The sequence below is a fragment of the Myxocyprinus asiaticus genome, chromosome 1, assembly GCF_019703515.2.
Source record: "Myxocyprinus asiaticus isolate MX2 ecotype Aquarium Trade chromosome 1, UBuf_Myxa_2, whole genome shotgun sequence".
Taxonomy (NCBI): Eukaryota; Metazoa; Chordata; class Actinopteri; order Cypriniformes; family Catostomidae; genus Myxocyprinus; species Myxocyprinus asiaticus.
In genome coordinates, this window is record NC_059344.1 from 32,426,295 (window position 1) to 32,451,704 (window position 25,410).

Consider the following 25,410-nt stretch of genomic DNA (forward strand, 5'->3'; position numbering starts at 1 on the left):
CATCGAGCTTTACGCTGATAGCGTAATGTGTTTCATCAGAACGTGCGTAGAGGAAGTGATTCCGACCAGAACTCTGCGAATCTATCCGAATCAGAAGCCGTGGATCAATAGCGATGTTCACGCGGCACTTAATGTGCGGACCTCCGCTTTTAATTCCGGGAACGCGGAGGAGCATAAACAAGCCAGTTATGCCCTCCGAAAAACTATCAAAACAGCAAAACGCCAGTACAGGAGCAAGATTGAAGGACAGTTTAACACCACCAACTCTAGAAGCATGTGGCAGGGAATTAACATCATCACGGACTTTAAAGGGAATAAAAACTCCGCCATGAACACCGCTGCCTCTCTACCGGATGAGCTAAATACATTTTATGCTCATTTCGAGGGAAATAACACCGCCCTCGCGGAGAGAGCTCTCACGGCCGAAGCTACAGAGGTTAGTTCACTCTCCGTCTCTGTAGCAGATGTAACCCGATCCTTCCGACGGGTGAATATCCGCAAACCCGCGGGTCCAGACGGCATTCCGGGCCGCGTCATCAGAGCGTGCGCAAACCAGCTGGCTGGTGTTTTTACGGACATTTTCAACCTTTCCCTCTCTTTGTCTGTAGTCCCCACATGCTTTAAAACATCCACCATTGTGCCTGTTCCAAAGCAATCAAAAATAACTTGTTTAAATGACTGGCATCCTGTTGCTCTGACCCCCATCATCAGCAAATGTTTTGAGAGACTAATCAGAGATTACATCTGCTCTGTATTACCACTCAATCTTGACCCGCTGCAGTTTGCATACCGCAACAACCGCTCCACTGATGATGCCATTGCATCTACAATACACACTGCTCTCTCCCACCTGGAAAAAAAGAACACTTATGTGAGAATGTTGTTTGTAGACTACAGCTCAGCATTCAACACCATAGTGCCCTCCAAGCTAGATGAGAAACTCCGGGCTCTGGGCTTAAACAGCTCGCTGTGCAGCTGGATCCTGGACTTCCTGTCAAGCAGACACCAGGTGGTTAGAATAGGCAGCAACATCTCCTCATCACTGACCCTCAACACTGGAGCCCCGCAGGGCTGTGTTCTCAGCCCACTACTGTATTCCCTGTACACACATGACTGTGTGGCAACACATAGCTCCAATGCCATCATTAAGTTTGCTGATGACACGACGGTGGTAGGTCTGATCACTGACAATGATGAAACAGCCTACAGAGAGGAGGTGCACACTCTGACACACTGGTGTCAGGAGCACAACCTCTCCCTCAACATCAGTAAGACAAAGGAGCTTGTGGTGGACTTCAGAAGAAAAGACAGAGAACACAGTCCAATCACCATCAATGGAGCACCAGTGGAGAGAGTCAGCAGCTTCAAGTTCCTGGGTGTCCACATCACTGAGGAACTCACATGGTCCATCCACACTGAAGTCGTTGTGAAGAAGGCTCATCAGCGCCTCTTCTTCCTGAGACGGCTGAGGAAGTTTGGAATGAACCGCCACATCCTCACACGGTTCTACACCTGCACTGTGGAGAGCATCCTGACTGGCTGTATCTCCGCCTGGTACGGCAATAGCACCGCCCACAACCGCAAAGCACTGCAAAGGGTGGTGCGAACTGCCAAACACATCATCGGAGGTGAGCTTCCCTCCCTCCAGGAAATATATACAAGGCGGTGTGTGAAAAAAGCTCGGAGGATCATCAGAGACTCCAGCCACCCGAGCCATGGGCTGTTCTCACTGCTACCATCAGGTAGGCGGTATCGCAGCATCAGGACCCGCACCAGCCGACTCCATGATAGCTTCTTCCCCCAAGCAATCAGACTTCTGAACTCTTGATCTCCCACGATCAAAATACATCAGCCCTGCACTTTATTACTCTTTTATCTCACACCGGACTGTCATAAATTATATTACTGTTATTATATTATGTCTCTCTTAACAACTGACTATCAACCGACAGCCTGAATGTCAATACAGTACAATACTGTACATTCCATATATATATATATATATATATATATATATATATATATATATATATATATATATATATATATACTTTTTTTATATATATTTTAATTTTTATTGAATAATGTGTATCTATATAGTATCTATATAGTAAAAAACAAAAAAACAAAAACAGCATATTGTATACTGTACAATGTATGTTATTATTTGTATATTGTTGAGTGTAATTATGTGTATAACAGATGTTTAAATTGTGTTGTGTTAATTTGATGTTTTAAGTTGTGTAATTATGTATAACAGATGTTTAAATTGTGTTGTTAATTTGATGTTTTAAGTTGAGTTTAATTATGTATAACAGATGTTTAAATTGTGCTGTGTTAATTTGATGTTATTGTAAATTGGTATATGTCTCATCACTGTCACGACTGCTATGTTGATCGGAACTGCACCCAAGAATTTCACACACCATTGCACTTGTGTATATGGCTGTGTGACAATAAAGTGATTTGATTTGATTTGATTTGATTTGAAATCATTTTACTCAAACACATACCTATAAATAGTAAAACCAGAGAAACTGTTAGTTTTGCAGTGGTCTCTTAATTTTTCTTAATTAATCTTAACAGTGCATCCGGAAAGTATTCACAGCGCTTCACTTTTTCCACATTTTGTTATGTTACAGCCTTATTCCAAAATGGATTAAATTCATTATTGTCCTCAAAATTCTACAAACAATACCCCATAATGACAACGTGAAAGAAGTTTGTTTGAAATCTTTGCAAATTTATTAAAAATAAAAAACAAAAAAAAAATCACATGTACATAAGTATTCACAGCCTTTGCCATGACACTCAAAATTGAGCTCAGGTGCATCCTGTTTCCACTGATCATCCTTGAGATGTTTCTACAACTTGATTAGAGTCCACCTGTGGTAAATTCAGTTGATTGGACATGATTTGGAAAGGCACACACCTTTCTATATAAGGTCCCACAGTTAACAGTGCATGTCAGAGCACAAACCAAGCCATGAAGTCCAAGGAATTGTCTGTAGACCTACAAGACAGGATTGTATCGAGGCACAGATCTGGGGAAGGGTACAGAAAAATTTCTGCAGCACTGAAGGTCCCAATAAGCACAGTGGCCTCCATCATCCGTAAATGGAAGAAGTTTGGAACTACCAGGACTCTTCCTAGAGCTGGCCGCCTGGCCAAACTGAGCAATCAGGGGAGAAGGGCCTTAGTCAGGGAGGTGACCAAGAACCTGATGGTCACTCTGACAGAGCTCCAGCATTTCTCTGTGGAGAGAGGAGAACCTTCCAGAAGAACAACCATCTCTGCAGCGCTCCACCAATCAGGCCTGTATGGTAGAGTGGCCAGATGGAAGCCACAATCTTGAACCCGATTGAACTCCCACCTGGAGTTTGCCAAAAGGCACCTGAAGGACTCTCAGACCATGAGAAACAAAGACTGAACTCTTTGGCCTGAATGGCAAGTGTCATGTCTGGAGGAAACCAGGCACCGCTCATCACCTGGCCAATACCATCCCTACAGTGAAGCATGGTGGTGGCAGCATCATGCTGTGGGGATGTTTTTCAGCGGCAGGAACTGGGAGACTAGTCAGGATCGTGGGAAAGATGAATGCAGCAATGTACAGAGACATCCTTCATGAAAACCTGCTCCAGAGCGCTCTGGACCTCAGACTGGGGCGAAGGTTCATCTTCCAACAGGACAACGACCCTAAGCACACAGCCAAGATAACAAAGGAGTGGCTACGGGACAACTCTGTGACTGTCCTTGAGTGGCCCAGCCAGAGCCCAGACTTGAACCCGATTGAACATCTCTGGAGAGATCTGAAAATGGCTGTGCACCGACGCTCCCCATCCAACCTGATGGAGCTTGAGAGGTCCTGCAAAGAAGAATGGGAGAAACTGCCCAAAAATAGGTGTGCCAAGCTTGTAGCATCATATTCAAAAAGACTTGAGGCTGTAATTGGTGCCAAAGGTGCTTCAACAAAGTATTGAGCAAAGGCTGTGAATACTTATGTACATGTGATTTTTTTCATTTTTTTTTTTATAAATTTGCAAAGATTTCAAACAAACTTCTTTCACGTTGTCATTATGGGGTATTGTTTGTAGAATTTTGAGGAAAATAATGAATTTAATCCATTTTGGAATTAGGCTGTAACATAACAAAATGTGGAAAAAAGTGAAGCGCTGTGAATACTTTCCGGATACACTGTATGTATATAAATATGCACACACGTTATAGTTCACTTAAAATATGACATGTGTATAGACGTCAGAAGTGGTCGGCTGATATATCGCCGAGACGATAAATCGGCCGATATTCTAACTTTTTTAATCGGCCGATAAATTTCCCCCTTTGGCCGATTTGTTTCTTGAGGGTGCCGAGAATTGGCTGCTTGCATGTGAAGTGACTGAGACATGTAAACGACCAGTTTTGTTGTTACATGCCATCCTGTTACTACAATAATAGACCAATGTGCAACACAGTGTAATTTAAACGGTCTGCATACAGACGATTTGAGCTCATAATGTTAAAGTGTTCGCCTGTTTCATGCTCCCTCTCTCTCCTCAACAGTTCACTGTAACTTTTAACTGTCTTGTCTAATGATAAAAAGGCAAATATCAATCAAACTAATATACCGTCTGCAAATATGTGCATATCTCGTTTAAACAGATGTAATAACCCGACCTCACAAAACTTCAGCAGATCCAGCGTCCTGTGAAACATTCATAAATCTTCCTCTGAAGCATGTATTCTAACCGTCTCTCCTCAACAGTTCCCTGTCACTTTTTTAATGATAAAAGGCAAATATCAATAAAACTTCTATTATATACAGTCTGCAAATATGCAGATATCTTGTTTAAACAGATGTAATCCACGAACCTCACAAAAATCCAGCGTTTTTTTCCCGTCGAGCGCTCATCTAATATCTTCCTCTGAAGTGCGTATTCTATCAGCCAGAATCAAAAACGTCAGTATCAGGATAAAAAATTCCTCTCATTCACAAATCATGATGGTCACTCCATGTCGATCCAAGCAGGTGATCCAGGTCATTTAAACTGTCAGAAGATTGCTGCTATTCGCTGGATGACCAAAGTCTTTCTAGCAAGTTAGTCCACTGTCAACCATGTTTGGAATGCTCTCGGGAGACCAAAATTTCCAAAACGGTTGGTCGATCAAGATTACGATCAGAGAACAGATTTCAAATCAGCAGTAAAATCTGACAACACAGGTATCATAAATGGTGCTTCTTTATCTCAGATTACGCTAAAAAAGCAATTTTCCCAGCTTTTATAGCTAATGCGCATGCACATTCTCGAGATAATTGAAAAGCGGTGTCTGTATCTAAAAGGTGATTGGCTTTTTACTTGTAAGGCGGGACTTCCTATCTACATCCGTTGACCGTTGGCTGCAGTTGGGCGTTCTAATTTTTCCCATTCATTTTAATAGAAGTGGCCCATCTCTGCTAAACAGTCACTGGTGCAACTTCAAGGTAAAAGCGCTTCACGTTTGCTACAAGTAAATGTCTTATTCACTATGCACTATATGTACAATTGGTATGATTTGGTATTTTTGGAGTAAATGCGATTGCTAACGTGGACATGCCATTCATGGTTGCTGGACTACTGTGTGTACTGTTAAGTCCTTCTACTTAATATATTAACAATTTCTTCATATGCAAATAAATTACTAAAATTTGATGACTAAACAGTTAACGTTTTGTGTGAAACTGAGTAAATATAGTGCTAAATAAGAGTTTATTTTATGTTTATGTTATTTACAATATTAAATTGTGTTATATATCAGCATTGTATCGGCCTATCGGCCACCCTGCTCTCTGGATATCGGCATCATGCATAAAAAACACATATCAGTCGATCACTACATGTCAGACATCAGTTATTAAGAGTTTACGCATCCTAACAACTGGATCGATCAGAACCTTCATTATAACAAAAAAACAAATAGATAAGATAAAATATTAACGTGATAAACAAGAGGCCTATGACTATGTAACAATTAAGCGGAAGTAGATTTGAGAATCATGCTAAATGTATAGATAAAACCAGCAGAGTTTGTATGCATTTGAATTGAAGTGATAGATGGCCTCATCATGAGTGAGACTGACACTTACCCCTACTGTGACAATTTGTTATTGTCTGTCCATCTTGCTCCGTGTGTCGCTAGCAGCACATCGTGTTTATCTTCTCCAATAGTCTGGATGCCATCAGAGGAAACTTCTCTCCTACAAGAGCCTCTTCTTTGTCACAGCTTTCTGACTGACAGCAAAACAGAGAGAGAAGAAACAGGATGGTCCGTCTTCTGTATGGATGTTACAGAGTTCCAAAGCTGAGGTGCTCAGAATGATTTTAAGAAAACAAGAAAAGCAGGAGAGGAAAACATGCAAAAGGGAAAGAGCGAGAGAAGAGAAAGTGGATGAGTGAGTGAGTGAGAAGAAAAAAAGCAGGATGGAAAAGAGAGCAAGAGGGCACATGCAAGGTTACTATCGGTCGTTCACATGGCTGTGAAATCCCCACAGAGGCCTGAACTCAAGCTTTCTGTTCTTATAAGCGTGTCTCCCAAACTACATCTTTTACAAATCTCAGAATTTAACACTGTAAGATACAGAGTCACTGAACAGACACACATAGAATATTGCAGTGGAGACCCATATTAGAAGAAAATAAGAAGGAAGCATTTATTGAAACCATACAGGGTGCACAAACCAAGACATCGTTGTGAGGCAATGAGGATATTGCCTGGATATCTGTGTGTGTTCATTAATACTAAAATAAAAACAAACAATAATGGGAGCCTGGCTACTCGACACCATAAAATTTGTTACTGCCATAATAATGTCAATGACGGTTTTCGTTGGTATCGCACCATCCCCACGCTACAGCTACACCAGAAACAGACCAAAGTCCAGGTTATGTCACCATCCTTACAAAACTTATGACTCTCTGCCATGATAGGAAAAATATATAAATTCATCAATAAAATGGAAACCAAAGCTACCAAGAACAGCCCCAGACTATTCAAAATCGAACATTAATCGCATAACACAATTTTTGAGCAATCATTTCTATGGCTGGAAAGTGGAATCTGCTTGAAAAGATTCTTAAGAAAGATTTGTTCATAAATGGCAGGATGATCAGCTCTCAGCTGTATAAAATGACAATGGATCAGTTATAAAACGGGGAAAGAATCCTGCCATTTCTCAACGTCCCTTTGCCAGAGGATTCAATGAATGTTTTTAGATTTCATTAGAATTTAACACAATTGAACATGACCTTAAGTAAACCAATGATTGGCTTCTTCCAATGTCCAATGTTCGGCACAGTTTATCAGTGGGTGGTGACCTTTGTCCTGCAAACTAGTATGCTCTTTATCAGCCAGAAAAAGAGTCAGGTCATTTGGCAGATATCATAGCTGCATAGTGTCATAATGAACAACTGAAACAATTAAGCCATCTTTCAGAGTGTAATTAACTATCAGTCTGTTGAACATACGCCTACTTTGAATCTATTTCAAAAAGCTGCCTGAAAGTTTCAAACCCTCAAAAATAGGTTTAAGTTAAGATTCACCATGTTTTAGGAAGTAGTGTTGTCCCATTCTGCAGAAGTTTCCTTTATAATTTGTCATAAATCTTACTATACATAGTGTGCAGCTTCATAATACAAGAAGGCAGCATAATTTGTGTTTAGAATACAGTTCAGCTGTATGTGACTTACAAACACAACACATAAACTAATATTTACTTTTTAGATTCTACAATTAAATTAAAAACTGCTTCTGACAGATGCAAAATCAGCAGATAAACATATACAGTAGACAAAAAGATAGAAGATGAGGGAGCTGGTTTCACTGAAACAGACTTGGGCAAGCCCCAAATTTACAGGAATAGTAATAGAAAATCATTTTCTCATCATTTGCTCACCCTCTTGCCATCCCAGATGTGTATGACTTTCTTTCTTCTGCAGAACACAGATTATGATTTTTTGAAGAATATCTCAGATCTGTAGATCCTCACAATGCAAGTGAATGGATACCAACATTTTGAAGCTCCAAAAGCACATAAAGGCAGCATTAAAGTAATCCATACAACACCAGTGATTAAATCCATGTCTTCTGAAGTGATATGATAGGTGTGGCTGAGAAACAAATCAATATTTAAGTCTTTTTTTTACTATGAATTCTTCTCCCTGTCCAGTAGGTGGCAATTTGGGCTGGGTGATAGGACCTATATATCCCGATTGCAACACTCACTGATAGACAATGATCAACAACATCTGGAAATTGCAAAACCATAGAGCTGGGTAGTCGGCAAATGTATTAAATATCGGCAGAGTGTATGAAATTAGCAGCTGCCAAATGCGGGTAGCCTATATTATGCGCCTGGTGGGCAATTTTGCTCAACTGCCCGCCACAGTGGTGGGCTGCACTCTTTCTTTTCTGTTTCATTTGTCTGAAAACTGTTTGCAACAATAGTGTCATCTGTGAGAAAGCTGCAAATGATCTCGAAGTTTAGTTCTCTTTATTTCCACAGAGCAATTCGCGCTTAACATGTATTGTGAACACAACTCTACAGGTTCAATTTAAATATAGCCTATACATGCGATTAAATCATAAAATAATACAAAAACACATTCACCTTGAACCTAAAATGTATTTATATTTCAATAATTATTATCATCAATAATCATTATTACTATCATCATGTTATTATACATTTACTGAATATTTGTCTTTAGATATTAATTTGTACTAGTAATTTTCCATCTGTTGTCGTAGATGGATACTTGCGTGACGGCAAACGGAAGGGTGGTTAAATACGGTTTAAAAAATCCGATTTTTTGACCTTTTCATTACTTTCAAACATTATCGTCCTGGCCATAGTGGTGATATGCACAAAGAATGTGAATCACCACAAATAAAAGAAGAGGTAAAAAGTGAAAGTGGAGATTTATAGTAAAAAGGACTTTAATATTGATATTTTTTCTCACCCAGACTTATCATATCGCTTCTGCAGACATGGATTTAACCACTGGAGTCTTATGGATTACTTTTATGCTGCCTTTGTGCTTTTGAAGCTTCAAAGTTCTGGTCACCATTCACTTGCATTGTATGGACCTACAGAGCTGAAATATTCTTCCAGAAATCTTGATTTGTGTTCTGCAGAAGAAAGAAAGTCAAACACATCTGGGACAACATGACAGTGAGTAAATGATGAGAGAATTTTCATTTTTGGGTGAACTATTCCTTTAAAAGTGGTTGTCTAAAAGCTTGTCTAAAAGGCATGAGTTAAAATATGTATGAACTTTATATGAGTAATGGGTCACACTTGTGGTGTAGTTTTTAACTACTGCGCTTGACGTCAAGATTTCCTCCACGACTGTAAACAAACAACTTGACAAATGCCTTGTGACTAGGGCTGAAATGATAAGACGTTATCGACAACAAAAATTGTCGACAAAAATGTTCGTTGTCGAATAGTTGTTTGATGTCATTTAACGTAACATGAGATCACATTAAACTCTAATGATGACACGTGAGAGCAGCACTGCAGTTCACGCCTGACTGAGGAGAGGAAGAACACACAGCTCACAGTCCAGATGCACTCTAAACTTTCCAAACAGCTTCAGGTGATGTAGATCGTGTAGTATGAGGAAATAATACAAAAATTAAAAATAAGTAAATACAGAAACACTTTCGTTGTGGGATAAGTGGAGCTGGAGCTGCCACTCCGCTGAAGCAAAACTCACGTGTCGAGCATCATTAATGGAAACACCGGGGTTACATCTTAAATGCAGTTATATTTAATGTGTTTTAGCTTTATTAAAGTTAAAATAATAAGGAAGCAGATCATGTAAATAATTACAAACTCCAAAACTGGCATTTCTCTGTGCAGTCAGCGCCTCTTCTATGAGTTGCACGAATGTCCCGATCTAAGGGGGAGAGACTGAAACTGCACCTGGCTGAGGCACACTCTGTGGCGGGGACGCTTGTCCCACAGGCACGCACGCTTAATGCAGCTAGATTATAACATGATGGCTCGCGACTTACTGAATCATAATATACACTACCGGTCAAAAGTTTTGAAACACTCATTCTTTATTATAAATTTTTTTCTTCACATTTAAGAATAATAGTAAAGTCATCAAAACTATGGAATAACATAAATGGAATTATGGGAATTATGTTGTGTCTAAACAAAATCCAAAATAAATCAAAACTGTGTTATATTTTAGCATCTTCAAAGTAGTCACCCTTTGCCTAGAATTTGCAGACATGTACTCTTGACATTTTCTCAACCAACTTCTTGAGGTATCACCCTGGGATGCTTTTTAAACAGTATTGAAGGAGTTCCCATCTATGTTGGGCACTTATTGGCTGCTTTTATTTATTATTTGGTTCAAGTCATCAATTTCAAAAACTTTTTCTTTTAAATTAAATTTTAGATTTATAATTAAATAAATTAATATATCATGAGAAACATTTCAGTCAAGTGTTTCAAAACTTTTGACTGGTAGTGTATATGTCACTGTGCATTTCTTATCTTGAAGAAAATTGGCAATAAGCAGCTTTATTAATTAAAGAGAGTTTGTTTTTTTGAGTTAACAATGGACTGAAGTGAACAGAAAAGTGAGAGAGGGTATTCGCCCCATTATACACTGCAACAAAATACGTTTTTTATTTGGCTTGTTTTCCAATATAAATATTAAAACTCCATTAAAACAACGTACATTTTATTTAGCAGCAATACTGCACAATAAAAAAACTGTTATCCGAGAATTTTGAATATAATATTAAAAATACAAATATTTTAAAATATCTAAAAATCCTTTAAAAAAAAAAAAAGATTCCCCTGAGAAGCAGCATAAAAGATATTTAGACTTGCTTTTAGAGAACAGATCATGAATATAAGTATATTTGGTCTTTACTGCACTTGCAGAAGTATAACAAAGAGAAAAAATACACATATATACAAAATACACTTATATTTAAGATACGTTCTCTTAAAGCTAGTCTAAATATCTTATATGTTGTTTATCAGGTAAATATATCTGTTTTTAAGGATTTTTAGACAATTTTAAATGGAAAACAAGACAAAACACTTAATAACAATAGGATTTTTTGCTGTGAATTTTTTTACTGAATTAAACATAATAAAAAGTCATTTTTTCCCTTTAATTCAGTGAATGTCATTTAGAGGTATTTTTAAAAGATGATTTTGTCCTCTTTATTATTATTAAGCACATTTATTACAACCTTTTAAGTCGGGGCACTCGCAGAATAGTCGAATAATTGTTCTAATAATCGTTAGATTAGTCGATTATCAAAACAATAGTTAGTTGCAGCCCTACACTGCTTATCCCATGCATGCGAATTGACAGTAAATATTACAGATGTCCGCAGTAATAATTAGCTACTTTATGGACATACTGTATGTCAGGAAAACTAATCCCGTCCAAACAGGTCTTTAGTCACACTCGTCTAACCAATGTTGAAATCATTAAAGCCGTGCTTACTTTAGCAGCAGTGAAAAGTTGCTTTGGCCTTTTTTTGCCTAATTAATTGCATGCAATTTTGCCAGCTTTTGAAAATATTAAATAACACAAGGCTATTCAAAACCAGAGGGTGAACCGTGGCGCTCATAAGTGAAAACGATCAGTAACAGAATCATTCGAGTTTGGGCGGGAGATTAATGTAAACTCAGATATCAGATATGAGTCACGTCTTCAGTGAATGTAAACAGGCGGGACTAAAAACAAATCAGATATGGACAAAAGATCGGATCTGTCCATTAAGCCTTGCAATCTAAATGCAGCCTTTGTTGGTTAAAAGCAAACTACAGTAAAAATAGTGCAACTTTCAGTGTTGCCGTCCCTCAGCCCCTCTCTCTTTCTGAATTCACCGCCACGATTATGTATGTTGTGGAGGCACCGCTATTCAAATGACTCCTATCTTTTACGTCACAAGTGAGTCGTTTTTGCAGGGTGGAAACAATAAATGCTCTTTTTGGGCTGAGAGGAATTTCTGAATTCTAAAACTTACAGTATGTTTTATAGTACAATGTCCTCTTATATGTCAAAGTATCATGAAAAGAATTTCTCTCCCTTTAATTCGGTGAATGTCATATTTTTAAAAGATGATTTTGTCCTCTTTATTGTTAGTAAGCACGTTTAATACAACCTTTTAAGTCGATGCACAAGCTGAATAATTGGTTAAGAGCTAATGATTAACCATTGCAATAAATGTCGAATAATCGTTAGATTAATCAATTATCAAAATAATCGTTAGTTGTCACATTGAGCTAACGTTTAAATGACCTTCCAGACACAAACAATTAGCCAAATACTGTTCTTTGACAAACATATCGATGATAACGACTGTATACCCTCATCTATTCCTCACTAAATTGCCTCGGATAAACTCATTTCACAGGACTGATTAGATGAAACGCACCTGTGGCTGTTTATTGTGACCTGCTGCGCTTAAAATGAGCTAGCCATCGTTTCATGGACTTAAACTACTCGAAAACAAGTCGAAAATAACTTACGGGTACTAATTCGCTGAATTTATTTCTGCTAGATGCAACTGTAGATAGCTCAAAATAACTCCATGTAGGCTTCAGTTCACGGGAAGTTGTGCACCTCACCACAAATACTGAAGCTTTGAAGATTAGAGACCAGATAAACTCAAGACCTGATCGATGGCCAGCACAGCAGCTTATAACAATGCAAGTCATAGCACATCGTACTGAGTTACAGCATGCAGTTTGAGAGGCAACAATAATCAGCTAGCCAAATCACCCTGTTAGCCTGCGCTCCAAACAACTCCTGTGTGATAACATAAACATATAGAAACTCTTCCTACAGCTATATTCGTAGTTGAACAAGACAGATTTAAGGCAAGTTATTTTGACAGCTTTTGTTTGATCAGAAGTGTTCAAGAGCGTCAGATTGGGCAGCACTGACAGACATGTCTGTGTGAGTTCAGATGGACTCCCATCATGACAGCTACATGAGCTAATACACACACATACACACACACGGCAGAGCTTCAACACTCATGTAACGCTCCCAAGAGCTCACGTGATCAAATGGTGGCTAAATGAAAATAATGTGCAGATTTCTAATGACGGGTACCTCGTTTAGCTGAAGATGACAAGATTAATCCAGCACGGTGAACTTTACACTGGCGATAGGAAGAGAGAAACGCCTGAGCAGGCCGTGAGTGAGTGAGTGAGTGAGAGAGAGAGAGAGAGAGAGAGAGAGAGAGAGAGAGAGAGAGACTCTAAGATGGCCACATACAGTCTGAGGGCTGTTATTGTCTTCTGCTTTCAAAATAAAAGTCTGGCAAGTGCCATATATCGACAAGGCCGGAATTTGACGAATCGGTGTTGTAAATATGGATAACGTTTTACTGTAAATAATGGTGCAAAATTTAATTTCGTTTTACTAAATTAAAGGAATATTCTGGGTTCAATACAAGTTATGCTCAATCGAGAATATTTCTGGCTTAATGTTGATTACCACAAAAATTATTTTCAACATGTGCCTCCTTTTTCTTAAAAAAGCAAAAATGTGTGTTACAGTGACAGTGAGGCGCCTTCATTGGAAGTGAATGTGGTCAATCTGTAAACATTAAAGGTGCACTCAGTAACTTTTGTCTTTGTGTCATCTTAAACTTACACTGACACCTAACGGCTTGGATGCAGCATCATTTAAAACTCAATAGTTTTCAGTTTCAGATGCCATCATAGAAATTTAGTATTCACAGTCAGCCATGATTACTTTAATGAATGAGTAAAAGTGTCAAATTACAGGATGGTTACTGAGATTAAGGTCGTGTGATTTTAACATGTGCAGACCTTCTCCAATTTTAAAGGTGCACTAAGTTCTTGTTCATGTCGTCTTAGACTTACACTGACACCTGGATGCAGCATCATTCAAACGCAATAGTTTTCAGTTACTGATGCCAATGTAAAAATTCACAATTCACAGTCAGCCATGATTACTTTAATCACTGAGTGAAAGTGTCAAATAACAGGATGTTTACTGAGATTAAGCGAGCAGTATTTGGCTGGTCATGTGATTATAATATGGCAGCCCCCATATGCGGAGCCTCTCCATGTAGAATAAAACAGCTTTTATAAGGTTATTGATATGACTGGAGTCTTCATTTTAATGTGAGTGGTCATGATTTCCTACATATGTTTCAAAATTACAATTCATGTCTTTAGAAGTTAAACTTTTTTAATGAGGATTACTGAGTGCACCCACAAGACGTAAACAATATGCATGTTAACATGATTTTAATGTGATAAAATCACTTACTAAAAGTTTCTGTGTAAGTTATATTCAATTTGACAACTTCTTTGCCATGACGAGTGTGTATAATGCCGTAAACCATGTAATCGCACAGAAACAATTATTTAAACAACTTCACAGCTCAAATAATCCACATGTTTTAATAGAAGCATAATGTAATTGATTTTATAAAATATAAGCTTCACATTTTTTGTATTTTAACCCTCCAAAAATTGGCCCCATTTACTTCCATTGTGCCTCACTGTAACCTTGATTTTTTTTTCTTTAAGAAAAAGTGGTCAAAATACATTTTTTGTGTGGTCATAAAAAAATACTGTCAATTGAGCATAACTTGTATTGAGCAAGGAATATTCCTTTAAAATATTTCTATGAAAAACTACTTGATTAAAAGAAACAAAAATGTACCCATTCAGACTGCGAGACTTTCTCAGTCAGATGGTGCTGTATAAAAATAATTAATGGATTTTCATATTAATAATAACAACTCATTTAAAAGTGTCAGAATTTAATCATATTCATCAAACAATATTGCAAAGCTGTAATTGAAAATCAAGAGTTTAGGTTGAATTGAAATAGGCCTGTATTTTTTTAGATGCTGTTACTGGTCATCATTTATATATAATGAATACATACACCTTCCAATGTTTTTTTATTTTTTTATTTATTTATTTATTTATTTATTTTTTGTTGTTGTTTTTGTTTTTGTTTTTTTAAGGCTACAAACTCAAATTATAAAAATAATTAGGGAAAAAATGGTCTAAAATTGTTTTGGAAGTATTGCATGTTACAGTGATATTTGTGGTAATAATAATTATCATTATTTTAATTCTTTAATGGTTTGAAAATGTGAAGAATTTTATTTGCCATTAGACAGCATTATGCCAACAGTAGTATTCCACTAACAACGTATAATCAAAAATATCATAAATCAAATCTTGAGGCTCTAAAAGACTATTATCATTGCCTAATGCTGAGACAGACAGCAACGATGTCTAGAGTTTCGACAAGTGTCCTGTGAGTCCGGCAGATGGCAGTATGGGCCTTCTGTATGTGCGCAACAAATAGAAACTAATAAATATGCTGTTGTACTCTGCTCAAAGGGAGGACTGGAAGCAAGAAAACAGTTTCTGCAGCAGCAGCAGCAGCTCAGTCCCAGTTTCACACAGATCTCTGGCTCTGTTTCACTGTGCAGAACTGATACTGGACTTTGAGAGGCTAATTGCTATGGTACATTTTAAACCAAGATGTGGTTTATGCCTTAAATTGTAAGGATCTGAAGGTTGGTTTTTATTTGAACTAGTATACCATACAGCAATTGGATGTTCTTCATTTAGATCGTCCTGCCTCTGGTTTCCTCTGAACAAGCCCAGTGCTAGAGATTATTTTCACATGGCGTACAATGTCATTACACCATTCTTATTACTAAAGGTACAAACTAGTAATGAACGAAAAATCCTATAAAACTAAGAGAAAGTTAGAACTAATATATATATATATATATATATATATATATATATATATATATATATATATATATATATATATATATATATATATAATGTGCTTTAGTTTGTGATAGACTGAATGTGAAATGACTGATGACTGTAACCTGCTTAAGCTGATTGAGAGGAGTCACACAGCCCTGCCTCGCTCCGCTGTTTACCTCAGCAACATCACTTTCGGCATGGGAGCCAGCATACAACTGGTGGGAGACTCGATTGTGGCGAATCACTACGCGACTACGAGGACTTAAAAAGCGCAGTGGGAATTGGGCATTCCAAATTGGGTAAAAAAGGGGGGGGGGGGGGGAATAAAATAATGAATGGAAGAAATTGGAACACCCAATATGGCAGATGTAGAAAAGGAAGTCCCGCCTTAAGCTCAAAGTATATTTAGAATTTTATGCAAATGCTCGGCGTCTGTGGACAGTTGAACGCGAAATATACTCCATTTGACAGTGCGCGCATACACAGGCAGTTGGTGCATGCGCGCTACGACTGTTAGAAGACACCGGACTATTTCTCTTCAGGCTCAAATGTGAGTAATGCCACCTTGTGGACCCACAAATTTGTGCAAATATTTCCAGGTGCATGCACATTCTGCACGTTCAGGGACAAGTGGTTAGAAAAATCGGGCTGCGCTCGTTCAGTGCTCAAGCACTCCGCTGATGACGAGATTTGCTTCACGTGTGTTTGCGTCAGGTAAAAGAGCCAGTCACCTTTTTGATAAAAACATTACCTGTCAGTCAACTCGAAAATGTGCATGCGCATTAGCTGAACCAGCCTGAAAAATAGAATTTTTTTTCGTGATCCGAGTTAAAGAAGCATAATTTATAATACCAGTGTTGTCAGATTTTACTGCTGATTTGAAATAAGTTCTTTGATAATAATTTTGACCAACCATTTTGGAGATTTCGGTCTTTCCCCATTCAAGCAGACCCTTGGAAAATACAGTAGCTTCCCAGGAGCATACCAAAGATGGCCGCGGAATGGACTGACTTGCCTTGAAAGCGCTTTGGTATTACATAGTAGAATGAAGCCAGGTGTTGGGGAAGAGGTTGAAAATATTAGCGCTTGGTGACACCAGCCAAAAGGAAATTTGTTTAGAGGTGAAATTTTTTGATGAAATAGACAAATGTTTCCCCCCCCATTAGAATAATGTGCACCAATTAATCATGCACAATAAGACTAGGAATGTGTATTAAGAAAGTTTCTATGTTATGTTGACTTTAATATTTTTTTTTTTTTTTTTTTTTTTTTGTGATTGTAGTTACTGACATATAGACCCTTTAAAACACAATCCTTAGATTCAACAATACATCAAGCAAATAAATGTAAGTAAAACATTTTAAATGGTGAACGGTCTGATGTTTCAGGTATCTGATTACTGAGTGGGCAGATCTTCATCCTGTATATCTTCACCTTTTTTGCCATGGTTGCCACTGTGAGGCAGATGGGTTTCATGTTAGACAGAAATGGCAGTTTCCTCTTCTATAACTTTATCATTAGGCTACTCGGATTAGTTTTGCACAAAAATTGTCCTGGTATCATCTATGTTCCTGAGCCTTAGTCCTTTTACACCTTACACATCAAAGGCAGTTAAAACACAGCAATTTATTTGACATAGATTTAGGCTCATTTTGAACCATATTTCATTGGTAATGGCAACTTTACCAAAAATTATTGTTTTTCTTTGACCAATTGTAATGTGTGGACACTGAATAAAACTGAAAGTATTGTAATTTAATGGTTAGAGACTGTATGGTTAGAGTGTTAGTCTGGAGTTGGATTTAGTTTAGTCTTCACAAGACAAACTATACTGTACAATGCCATGTTTGTTTGTAATTGTGTTTTTCACTGAATTACAAAGACAGTTCATCATTGTGACTTATTGAAATATTGTGACTAATTGAAATATTGTTGCTTTTATATACTTCCTACATCTGAATAAAGTTGACACTTTTTTTACTTTTAAAGATGACACGTTTTTACTCACTGAAAAGACTTTTATTTTAGAGCTCCAGTGTGACAGTCATGAGCTGCACCTACTGCGGCAGACAGGATAATGCCACAGGTGGAATTGTATATCAAAGTTCCTATGACAACAAGGCTATCAAATACATTAACATTGCAGTGAACTTTAGTTCCTACAGATAATCCAGAAGAAGTGACTCTCCTTGAACAGCTGAAACGTGTATAGAAATGGTAAGTTTGAAGTTATTTTTCTCTAAAAAATGTAATTCTCAGATTAGTTGATTAATTTTTCAACTAATCTGTTTTTAACCTTGCTTTACAGGCAAAATTCTTATCACAAACTCAGATTGATGGTGAGCTGTGTTATTCTGATATTATGTGCCATTTACATCTGTGCTATAAGCTTTGTAGTCCACGGACCTAGTAAATTAAGGCAAAAAGCACTTTAAACTTGAAAGTTGTTAGTTCCATTTCTAAAATTACATGAATGGTATGTGACTCATCGTCAGTGATAAAGAAAAATAGAACATTACATTTTAGTAATGTCTTATTTACTGTATTTAAATGTATTATTCCATTTTTTCAAATATGGTCTTTAAAACTTGTTTGAGTGCATGTAACATATGGATGCAAATTTACCAAATCATTTTCTTGTCCCCATGTAGAGTTCAAAGAATGTTTCTCCCTTTATGATAAGAAACGAAAGGGGAAGATTGATGCCAAAGACCTTATCACGGTCATGCGCTGCCTGGGTACAAGTCCAATTTATAGTGAAGTGGACAGACATCTACAAGTCCACAAAATAGGTAACATTTTGATAGACATCATAATAAACATAACATAGAGTTATGAATATGAATTATCTACTATTGTAGGTCTGCACCAAACATTTTTTCATTTCATGTCTTCCTGTGTGTGCTCTTTCATACATTGTTATGTGCCACCTGTGGCTAATAGGGATGTATATTGGACTAGTGCTATTTGGAAAACCCAAATCCTTGAGAAATAATATCTATAATTTTGTTGTCTGAATGTATTCTTTGCTTTGTTTAATGTTAGTTAATACTTACAGTGGTGTGAAAAAGTGTTTGCCCCCTTCCTGATTTCTTATTTTTTTGCATGTTTGTCACACTTAAATGTTTCAGATCATCAAACAAGTTTAAATATTAGTCAAAGATAACACAAGTAAACACAACATGCAGTTTTTAAATGAAGGTTGTTATTATTAAGGGAAAACAAAATCCAAACCTACATGGCCCTGTGTGGAAAAAGTGTTTGCCCCACCTGTTAAAACATAACTTAACTGTGGTTTATCACAACTGAGTTCAATTTCTCTAGCCACACCCAGGCCTGATTACTGCCACACCTGTTCTCAATCAAGAAATCACTTAAATAGGACCTGCCTGACAAAGTGAAGTAGACCAAAAGATCTTCAAAAGCTAGACATCATGCCGAGATCCAAAGAAACAGGAACAAATGAGAAAGAAAGTAATTGAGATCTATCAGTCTGGAAAAGGTTATAAAGCCATTTCTAAAGCTTTGGGACTCCAGAGAACCACAGTGAGAGCCATTATCCACAAATGGCGAAAACATGGAACAGTGGTGAACCTTCCCAGGAGTGGCCGGCCGACCAAAATTATCCCAAGAGCACAGCGACGACTCATCCAAGAGGTCACAAAAGACCCCACAACAACATCCAAAGAACTGCAGGCCTCACTTGCCTCAGTTAAGGTCAGTGTTCATGACTCCACCATAAGAAAGAGACTGGGCAAAAATGGCCTGCATGGCAGAGTTCCAAGACGAAAACCACTGCTGAGCAAAAAGAACATTAAGGCTCGTCTCATTTTTGCCAGAAAACATCTTGATGATCCCCAAGACTTTTGGGAAAATACTCTGTGGACTGACGAGACAAAAGTTGAACTTTTTGGAAGGTGTGTGTCCCATTACATCTGGCGTAAAAGTAACACCTACCTGTCTACCAAAAAATCCTGAAGGAGAATGTCCGGCCATCTGTTTGTGACCTCAAGCTGAAGCGAACTTGGGTTCTGCAGCAGGACAATGATCCAAAACACACCAGCAAGTCCACCTCTGAATGGCTGAAGAAAAACAAAATGAAGACTTCGGAGTGGCCTAGTCAAAGTCCTGACCTGAATCCTATTCAGATGCTGTGGCATGACCTTAAAAAGGCAGTTCATGCTCGAAAACCCTCCAATGTGGCTGAATTACAACAATTCTGCAAAGATGAGTGGGCCAAAATTCCTCCACAGCGCTGTAAAAGACTCATTGTAGGTTATCGCAAACGCTTGATTGCAGTTGTTGCTGCTAAGGGTGGCCCAACCAGTTATTAGGTTTAGGGGGCAATCACTTTTTCACACAGGGCCATGTAGGTTTGGATTTTGTTTTCCCTTAATAATAACAACCTTCATTTAAAAACTGCATGTTGTGTTTACTTGTGTTATCTTTGACTAATATTTAAACTTGTCTGATGATCTGAAACATTTAAGTGTGACAAACATGCAAAAAAATAAGAAATCAGGAAGGGGGCAAACACTTTTTCACACCACTGTATTTAATCTTATATGCTGTATCCTCAACACAGATAAGACAGGGGAGCTGGACTTTTCCACGTTTCTAACCATGATTCACAGACAGATGCAGCAGGAGGATCCTAAGACTGAAATTCTGGAGGCTATGCGTATGACAGACAAACACAAGAAGGGTTACATTATGGACTATGAGCTGCGGGCCAAACTCACTGGCCTGGGAGAAAAGCTCACTGATAAAGAGGGTATTAAGATTTAGCTTCTGGGCTTATGCTGATATAGTCAAATATTAGCACATGTGACAAATTGGGCAACTGTGTTTAAAATGTCAGGATCAGGACTGATTTGATTTTAATTTTTCACATTTCTACAGACGAAACCTTTTCATGGGTGCAGGGAGTGTATTTTCAGTGTTTAATGTATTTTGAGATTTTTGTATTTAGAACAAAAGTTTCTGTTTTGTATAACATACTAAAATATACAGTAAACCCTATAAGACCAAATGAATTGTGTTGCATAACTGTTATTTTTGTGTTTTTGAATTATTTTCCAGTTGATGGGCTTTTTAAGGAGGCTAATGTTGGACCTGATGGACGAATTCATTATGAGGAGTTCACCAGAATGGTCACACTTCCTACAGTGGACTACTAATGAACAAGTATCTGTAGATGAGTGGGTTGGAAGCTTATCCTGAGTAATGCAATTATTTACTGGCAAGAGTGGGATTTTTCTGTTCTTTGTATACATTGTATATAAAAATAACAATTGATTAAATGATAAACTCAATTTCAGTGTGTTTTGAAATACATTTGTAACTTATTATTCACCACAAGATGGGAATCAAGATGTAGTCTGAACATATGTGACAGGGCTAATAGAACCAAATTTAACCAGAGCAACCACAGATCAACCAGTGAATGAGCTCTTAACACAAAGTTCTCTATTTTTAAATTTTGTACAAGCTATACAATATAGAAACCTATGAGACACTGTTATTTCCCCAATCCAAAGCTTTCATAAACTCCTCTTCGGTGAAGGACAACATCTTGGCCGCTTCAAAATGCATCTGTTAAAACAGTAATGACACAAACATTAAATGCTTTAAAGAAAGTGTAGTTAATTAGGTATGATATTGTAATTGAAAAGTACACTTTAGAGTAATTGTTAAGAGTTTTTTTTTACCTTCTGTCTTTTTAAAATATCTATTAGCTTAAGTTGCTTCTTAAAACCCGTGATGAGCTCAGCCTTTTGTCTTTCCAGTTTTCTGTTCTCAGCTTGTAAGCTTTCAATCCTTTGCTGCTCCTGACAGGTTGAATCCTTAAGGTAAAAAAAAAAGATGAGGACAAACAAACAAAATACATTATCAATATGAAATACTTCTGAAAGTCAGAAATTGTTGTCATAACTTAGCCTCGAAAATACTTAATACATGTAATTTTATTCTTGAGCAAGTTCACCTATAAGATAGACCCTTTAATCAAAAACATTTTTTTTTTTTATGTGAAACATTTCTTAATTACAGTTAATCTGACATATTATAAACCTGTACAATAGCCAATGCAGCAGAAAAAAAAGTATATATTTTTTTTTTTACCACATACAGATAGCAGTGATTTAGGTACAGTAAAGAGAATTGCACCAATTATGCAACTATTACATCCCAATCACATTATAGGTGGCACATTCCAGCAAGAAGAGTTGCAGCACAACAAAGTTTACTCAAGGTTTTGTGACACATAAAAAGATTCCATAATATATGGATGGATGGATGGATAGAATCACTTGCTGAATGCAGCAAAGGTTTATTCAAGCTCACATTACCTTACTGCTCTGTTTGAGTTTGTTAAGTTGAGCTTTGGTCTTCTCAACCTCCTCCAGAGCTCTATTCAACCGCACCTCTGTAGCACTGTGGGTGCTGGCTGCCTGCTTATGGGCCCTCTTCATGCCTTCCAACTCCTAAGATGTACAAAGGTCGACAATTATGTCCGCAGGTAATTGGGCTTGGTCAGAAGAATACTGTACTGAAAAAAATTCTGTGCAAAATGTGTTTGCATATTGCAGATGACCAAATGAAGAATGAATGGTGTATTTGTTAAAAAAAAAGTTGGATCGTGAGTAGGGGTAGAAATGTTTTCACTCCACCCAAACATCACTTACATGTAATAAGTGTAGTTTGAAATAAGAAGACAGTGAATGTGTTTTTGTTACGTGATATGGCCCATTCTGATTTGACATTTTGTCTGACTATGCTATTCTTTATACTTATTCAGTTTCCATGTCCCTGCCATAAGGGAAAGATCTTTGAGTTCCAAAGATATCTATCCCAGAAGGCCAATAGCAGTGTGATCTGCTCTCTGAGCAGCTGTGGCATAGTGTCGTTTTACACACTGAGGACAAATCAGGTTAAAGGGCTCATGCCAGGGATTCCACAACTCTGGATCCTGGCACATTTCTAATTAACAGGAACTGTGGAACAGGAAACAGGTTGAGATGCATTGAGGTTAAAAATATAACCATTACTGATACCCATAGTGGTTACCTTGCAGTTGATATTGGGTTAAGGGTTCACACTGTAGGGTAAAGACTTTAATTGATTGTGTTTCAGTAGATTGAGGTGAAAATTTTGATTCAAATTTGCCAGCAACTCAATTACCTTATGTAGTACTGCCACTTGCTGTTGCAGACCCTCACACTTTCTCTTGGATTCTTCAGCAAAAGCCCTTTGCTTCTCAATCTGAGTCTGCTGGACATTTGTGGTCCTCTGCAGTCTTGTCCGTTCCTCCTCCATTTCCTTCAGTTTGCTGTTTAAAGTACTGTTTTCATCATCCTTCAAGACAAATGTTAAAAGATTTTGAACAAGAGGATCTTGACCTGACTGAACAGATTAACCAACATATCTCAAACTTCTTACCTTCTTGTTGCATTCAAATGACAGTCTGTTTAATTCCTCCTGCATTACTCGAAGTTTTGCCTTCAAAAACCTAATTTGAGCCTCTAGAAACATGAAAAAATGATGTTTATGAGTGATGCTTCAATAATTGTGAGATTACAATGGTGACATGGCTAATTAATATGTAATCCACAATGCAAATAGTATAATAGCATTATAGCACCAATATTGTAATGTAGTTGGACTCTTTAACCTACCTGCACCCATTTCATCCCCAGCACTTGGCATAATGTCATCCTGCAAGTGTTCCTCCGTAACATCATCACTCATTTTGTCCTCAATTATGCTAATTGTCTTAGCTAGTGAGAAATCCCCAAAGTCTTCAGGAATGGCAACATCATCAACCACAGTCTGTGATACTTTTCTACAAAAAGAAAGAACTGTTGACACTCTACCCAAACATTTTTGACAGAAAAAAGCAAAACTCAAAATATACCTTGCATAAATCTTTGAATTGAATAAATAAAATAGAATACACTTACTGAAAATTATTCTTGCTTCCTGAGCCTGGCTTGTTTGGCTTTGCAGAGGTCTTATTTCTCAATGCCTACATAACAAAACAAAAATGGGTTCCTGTAACTAATGAGGTCCTGTGTCGAATACACATTTGCACTTATTAATTTTTGTTGGTGTGTTGTGTACCTTTGTGGTAGGCTGCTTTGAAGTGTGTGTTTGTTTTAGATCTACCTTCCTAATAAGACAGACATAAAGTTAGGCTGGTAGACAGCAAGTGATGTCCATTATGCATATGTTTTAAAAACTCTTCAAGTCAATGAAAGGCTATGTCATTCAACTTGTAAGGACCTCTTACCCTGAAACCACAAAATCACACTCAATGTCAGTGGAGAGGTGGGAAGAGATTGGCTTTGAGAGCACCTCATTTTGTTCCCTCTGAAAACCATTGTCAAAAACATACAGTGTCAGCACCTGGGTTTGTTGCAACATCACACATACTGTAAGCCATAAACTATGCACACACAACAAAAGTACCGTACATGTTTCTTTCTTTCAGAAATTTATTTTTCAATCCATGTTTTGTTTTTTTACATTGATCTTGTTTTCTGGAGTCTTACCATTACTTTTTCTGCTTCCCGCACAAGTTCTGCCGTTTTTGCCTCTAGCTCTGCATTGAGACGCCTAAAGAATATCACAGTTGCAATCAGTTACATATTATACTTTGTAAGAAATAACTGTATTTATATATTTATATCTCCCTAAAATCCTTTTAGTAAGCGACTTGTTATGCAGTAACTGGGTACAAGTTTGAAGGTAAGTACTAATCAGTACTAAACCCATACATACTTGTATTCCTCTTCTTTGGCTAAGAGGTCCACTTGAGGTGGTTTCTTTGAAGGGATAGAGGAAGGCCTGTTCTGAGATCTGGGTCTGGAGGGCCTTTCTGAACCTGCTGTTTGAGGCTTTTTAAACTTAAAAAGAAAAGAATATCCGTATTCTTGTTGGAAATGTATAGTAATATAGCACGTGACTACATGCTAGTAATATATTACTATAACTATACAGCAATATAGTTACATGATTTTAATTGTGAATCTGTCTCTGTCATCAGAATGTATCATTCTAATTACTTTTGTTAATTTAAAGCACTGTTAATCTAATGCTCAATCTCTATCAGGCAACAGCATTCATTTTCATCCTTTGGACTCCAGAAAATGGTGTTTGATTACGATCGAAATGTAAAAGAACTGTATATTGAGATTTGACATAAATGAGTTGATTTAACAATAAAATGTGTACTTTGTAGATGTGTATAAAAAAATAGGGCATAATCAGAAAAGAAGATATCCAGTTTTTGTTGTTAAACTTACGGTGGACATCGCGGGTCTGTGTGTACTGTCAGCCATGTTTCTGGGCGAAGAAGAGACGCCGTTGCTATGCAACAGTGCCTAACTTCCCTTTGCTTCGTCGGTCCAAACATCCAGAAAGGGGTACAGTTGCAGGGGCGTCGCTCCAAACCACCATTGAAGAAAAATGTTCTTAAGAAGAAAATTAAAAAAGTTCTTAGGATAAATTATAAGAAGTTCGTAAGAACATTCCTAAGTGCAGTTCTTGAAAAATTCTTAAGAAGTTCTCAAATATCTTCTTAAGAACATCTTAATTTT

The 25,410-nt window shown here is 37.5% G+C and overlaps 3 protein-coding genes and 1 pseudogene across 10 annotated transcripts in view; 2 read left to right on the plus strand and 2 right to left on the minus strand.

Moving 5' to 3' along the window:
• Positions 1 to 13,261, minus strand: part of LOC127446661 (oxysterols receptor LXR-alpha-like) — a 26,206-nt gene extending 12,945 nt beyond the window's left edge. For 2 of the 7 annotated variants that reach the window (XM_051708227.1, XM_051707820.1), the window contains exons 1-2: positions 12,551 to 13,103; positions 6,122 to 6,266 (exon numbers count right to left, since the gene is read on the minus strand). The gene's annotated coding sequence lies outside the window, so the exon portion shown is untranslated. Of the gene's footprint in view, positions 1 to 6,121; positions 6,337 to 12,550; positions 13,107 to 13,139 lie in introns of those variants that run through there. The other 5 variants (XM_051707892.1, XM_051708065.1, XM_051707980.1 and 2 more) reach the window with 5 other exon arrangements.
• On the plus strand, positions 5,011 to 17,980 carry LOC127439863 (ceroid-lipofuscinosis neuronal protein 6-like; annotated as a pseudogene).
• LOC127442984 (calmodulin-like protein 4) lies at positions 16,203 to 21,081 on the plus strand. 2 transcript variants are annotated; one of them, XM_051701461.1, is made up of 6 exons: positions 16,203 to 16,361; positions 17,958 to 18,028; positions 18,120 to 18,150; positions 18,463 to 18,603; positions 20,397 to 20,585; positions 20,894 to 21,081. In XM_051701461.1, exons 2-6 carry the CDS (start codon positions 18,026 to 18,028, stop codon positions 20,989 to 20,991), a joined length of 462 nt encoding a protein of 153 aa, XP_051557421.1. In that variant the 5' UTR covers positions 16,203 to 16,361; positions 17,958 to 18,025; the 3' UTR covers positions 20,992 to 21,081. The 2 variants fall into 2 exon arrangements, with proteins under 2 accessions (XP_051557421.1, XP_051557418.1); XM_051701458.1 differs by having other exon boundaries at positions 17,968 to 18,028.
• Positions 21,082 to 21,269: 188 nt separating this feature from the next.
• On the minus strand, positions 21,270 to 25,136 carry LOC127442978 (testis-expressed protein 9-like). Its single transcript, XM_051701450.1, has 12 exons — positions 25,117 to 25,136; positions 24,593 to 24,717; positions 24,364 to 24,427; positions 24,102 to 24,181; positions 23,933 to 23,981; positions 23,773 to 23,837; positions 23,476 to 23,654; positions 23,252 to 23,334; positions 22,994 to 23,167; positions 22,162 to 22,296; positions 21,523 to 21,657; positions 21,270 to 21,406 (listed from the first exon to the last, which is right to left on the minus strand). Exons 1-12 carry the CDS (start codon positions 25,123 to 25,125, stop codon positions 21,320 to 21,322), a joined length of 1,185 nt encoding a protein of 394 aa, XP_051557410.1. The 5' UTR covers positions 25,126 to 25,136; the 3' UTR covers positions 21,270 to 21,319.
• Positions 25,137 to 25,410: the final 274 nt, after the last annotated feature.

Coding starts and splice junctions, on each gene's coding strand:
- LOC127442984 (XM_051701461.1), top strand. Junction 18,604..20,396: donor TCTACAAGTCCACAAAATAG/GTAACATTTTGA, acceptor TCCTCAACACAG/ATAAGACAGGGGAGCTGGAC. Junction 20,586..20,893: donor AAAGCTCACTGATAAAGAGG/GTATTAAGATTT, acceptor ATTATTTTCCAG/TTGATGGGCTTTTTAAGGAG.
- LOC127442978 (XM_051701450.1), bottom strand. Junction 21,658..22,161: donor AACTCAAACAGAGCAGTAAG/GTAATGTGAGCT, acceptor TTTTACCTTAAG/GATTCAACCTGTCAGGAGCA. Junction 21,407..21,522: donor ATATTTTAAAAAGACAGAAG/GTAAAAAAAAAC, acceptor CTGTTTTAACAG/ATGCATTTTGAAGCGGCCAA.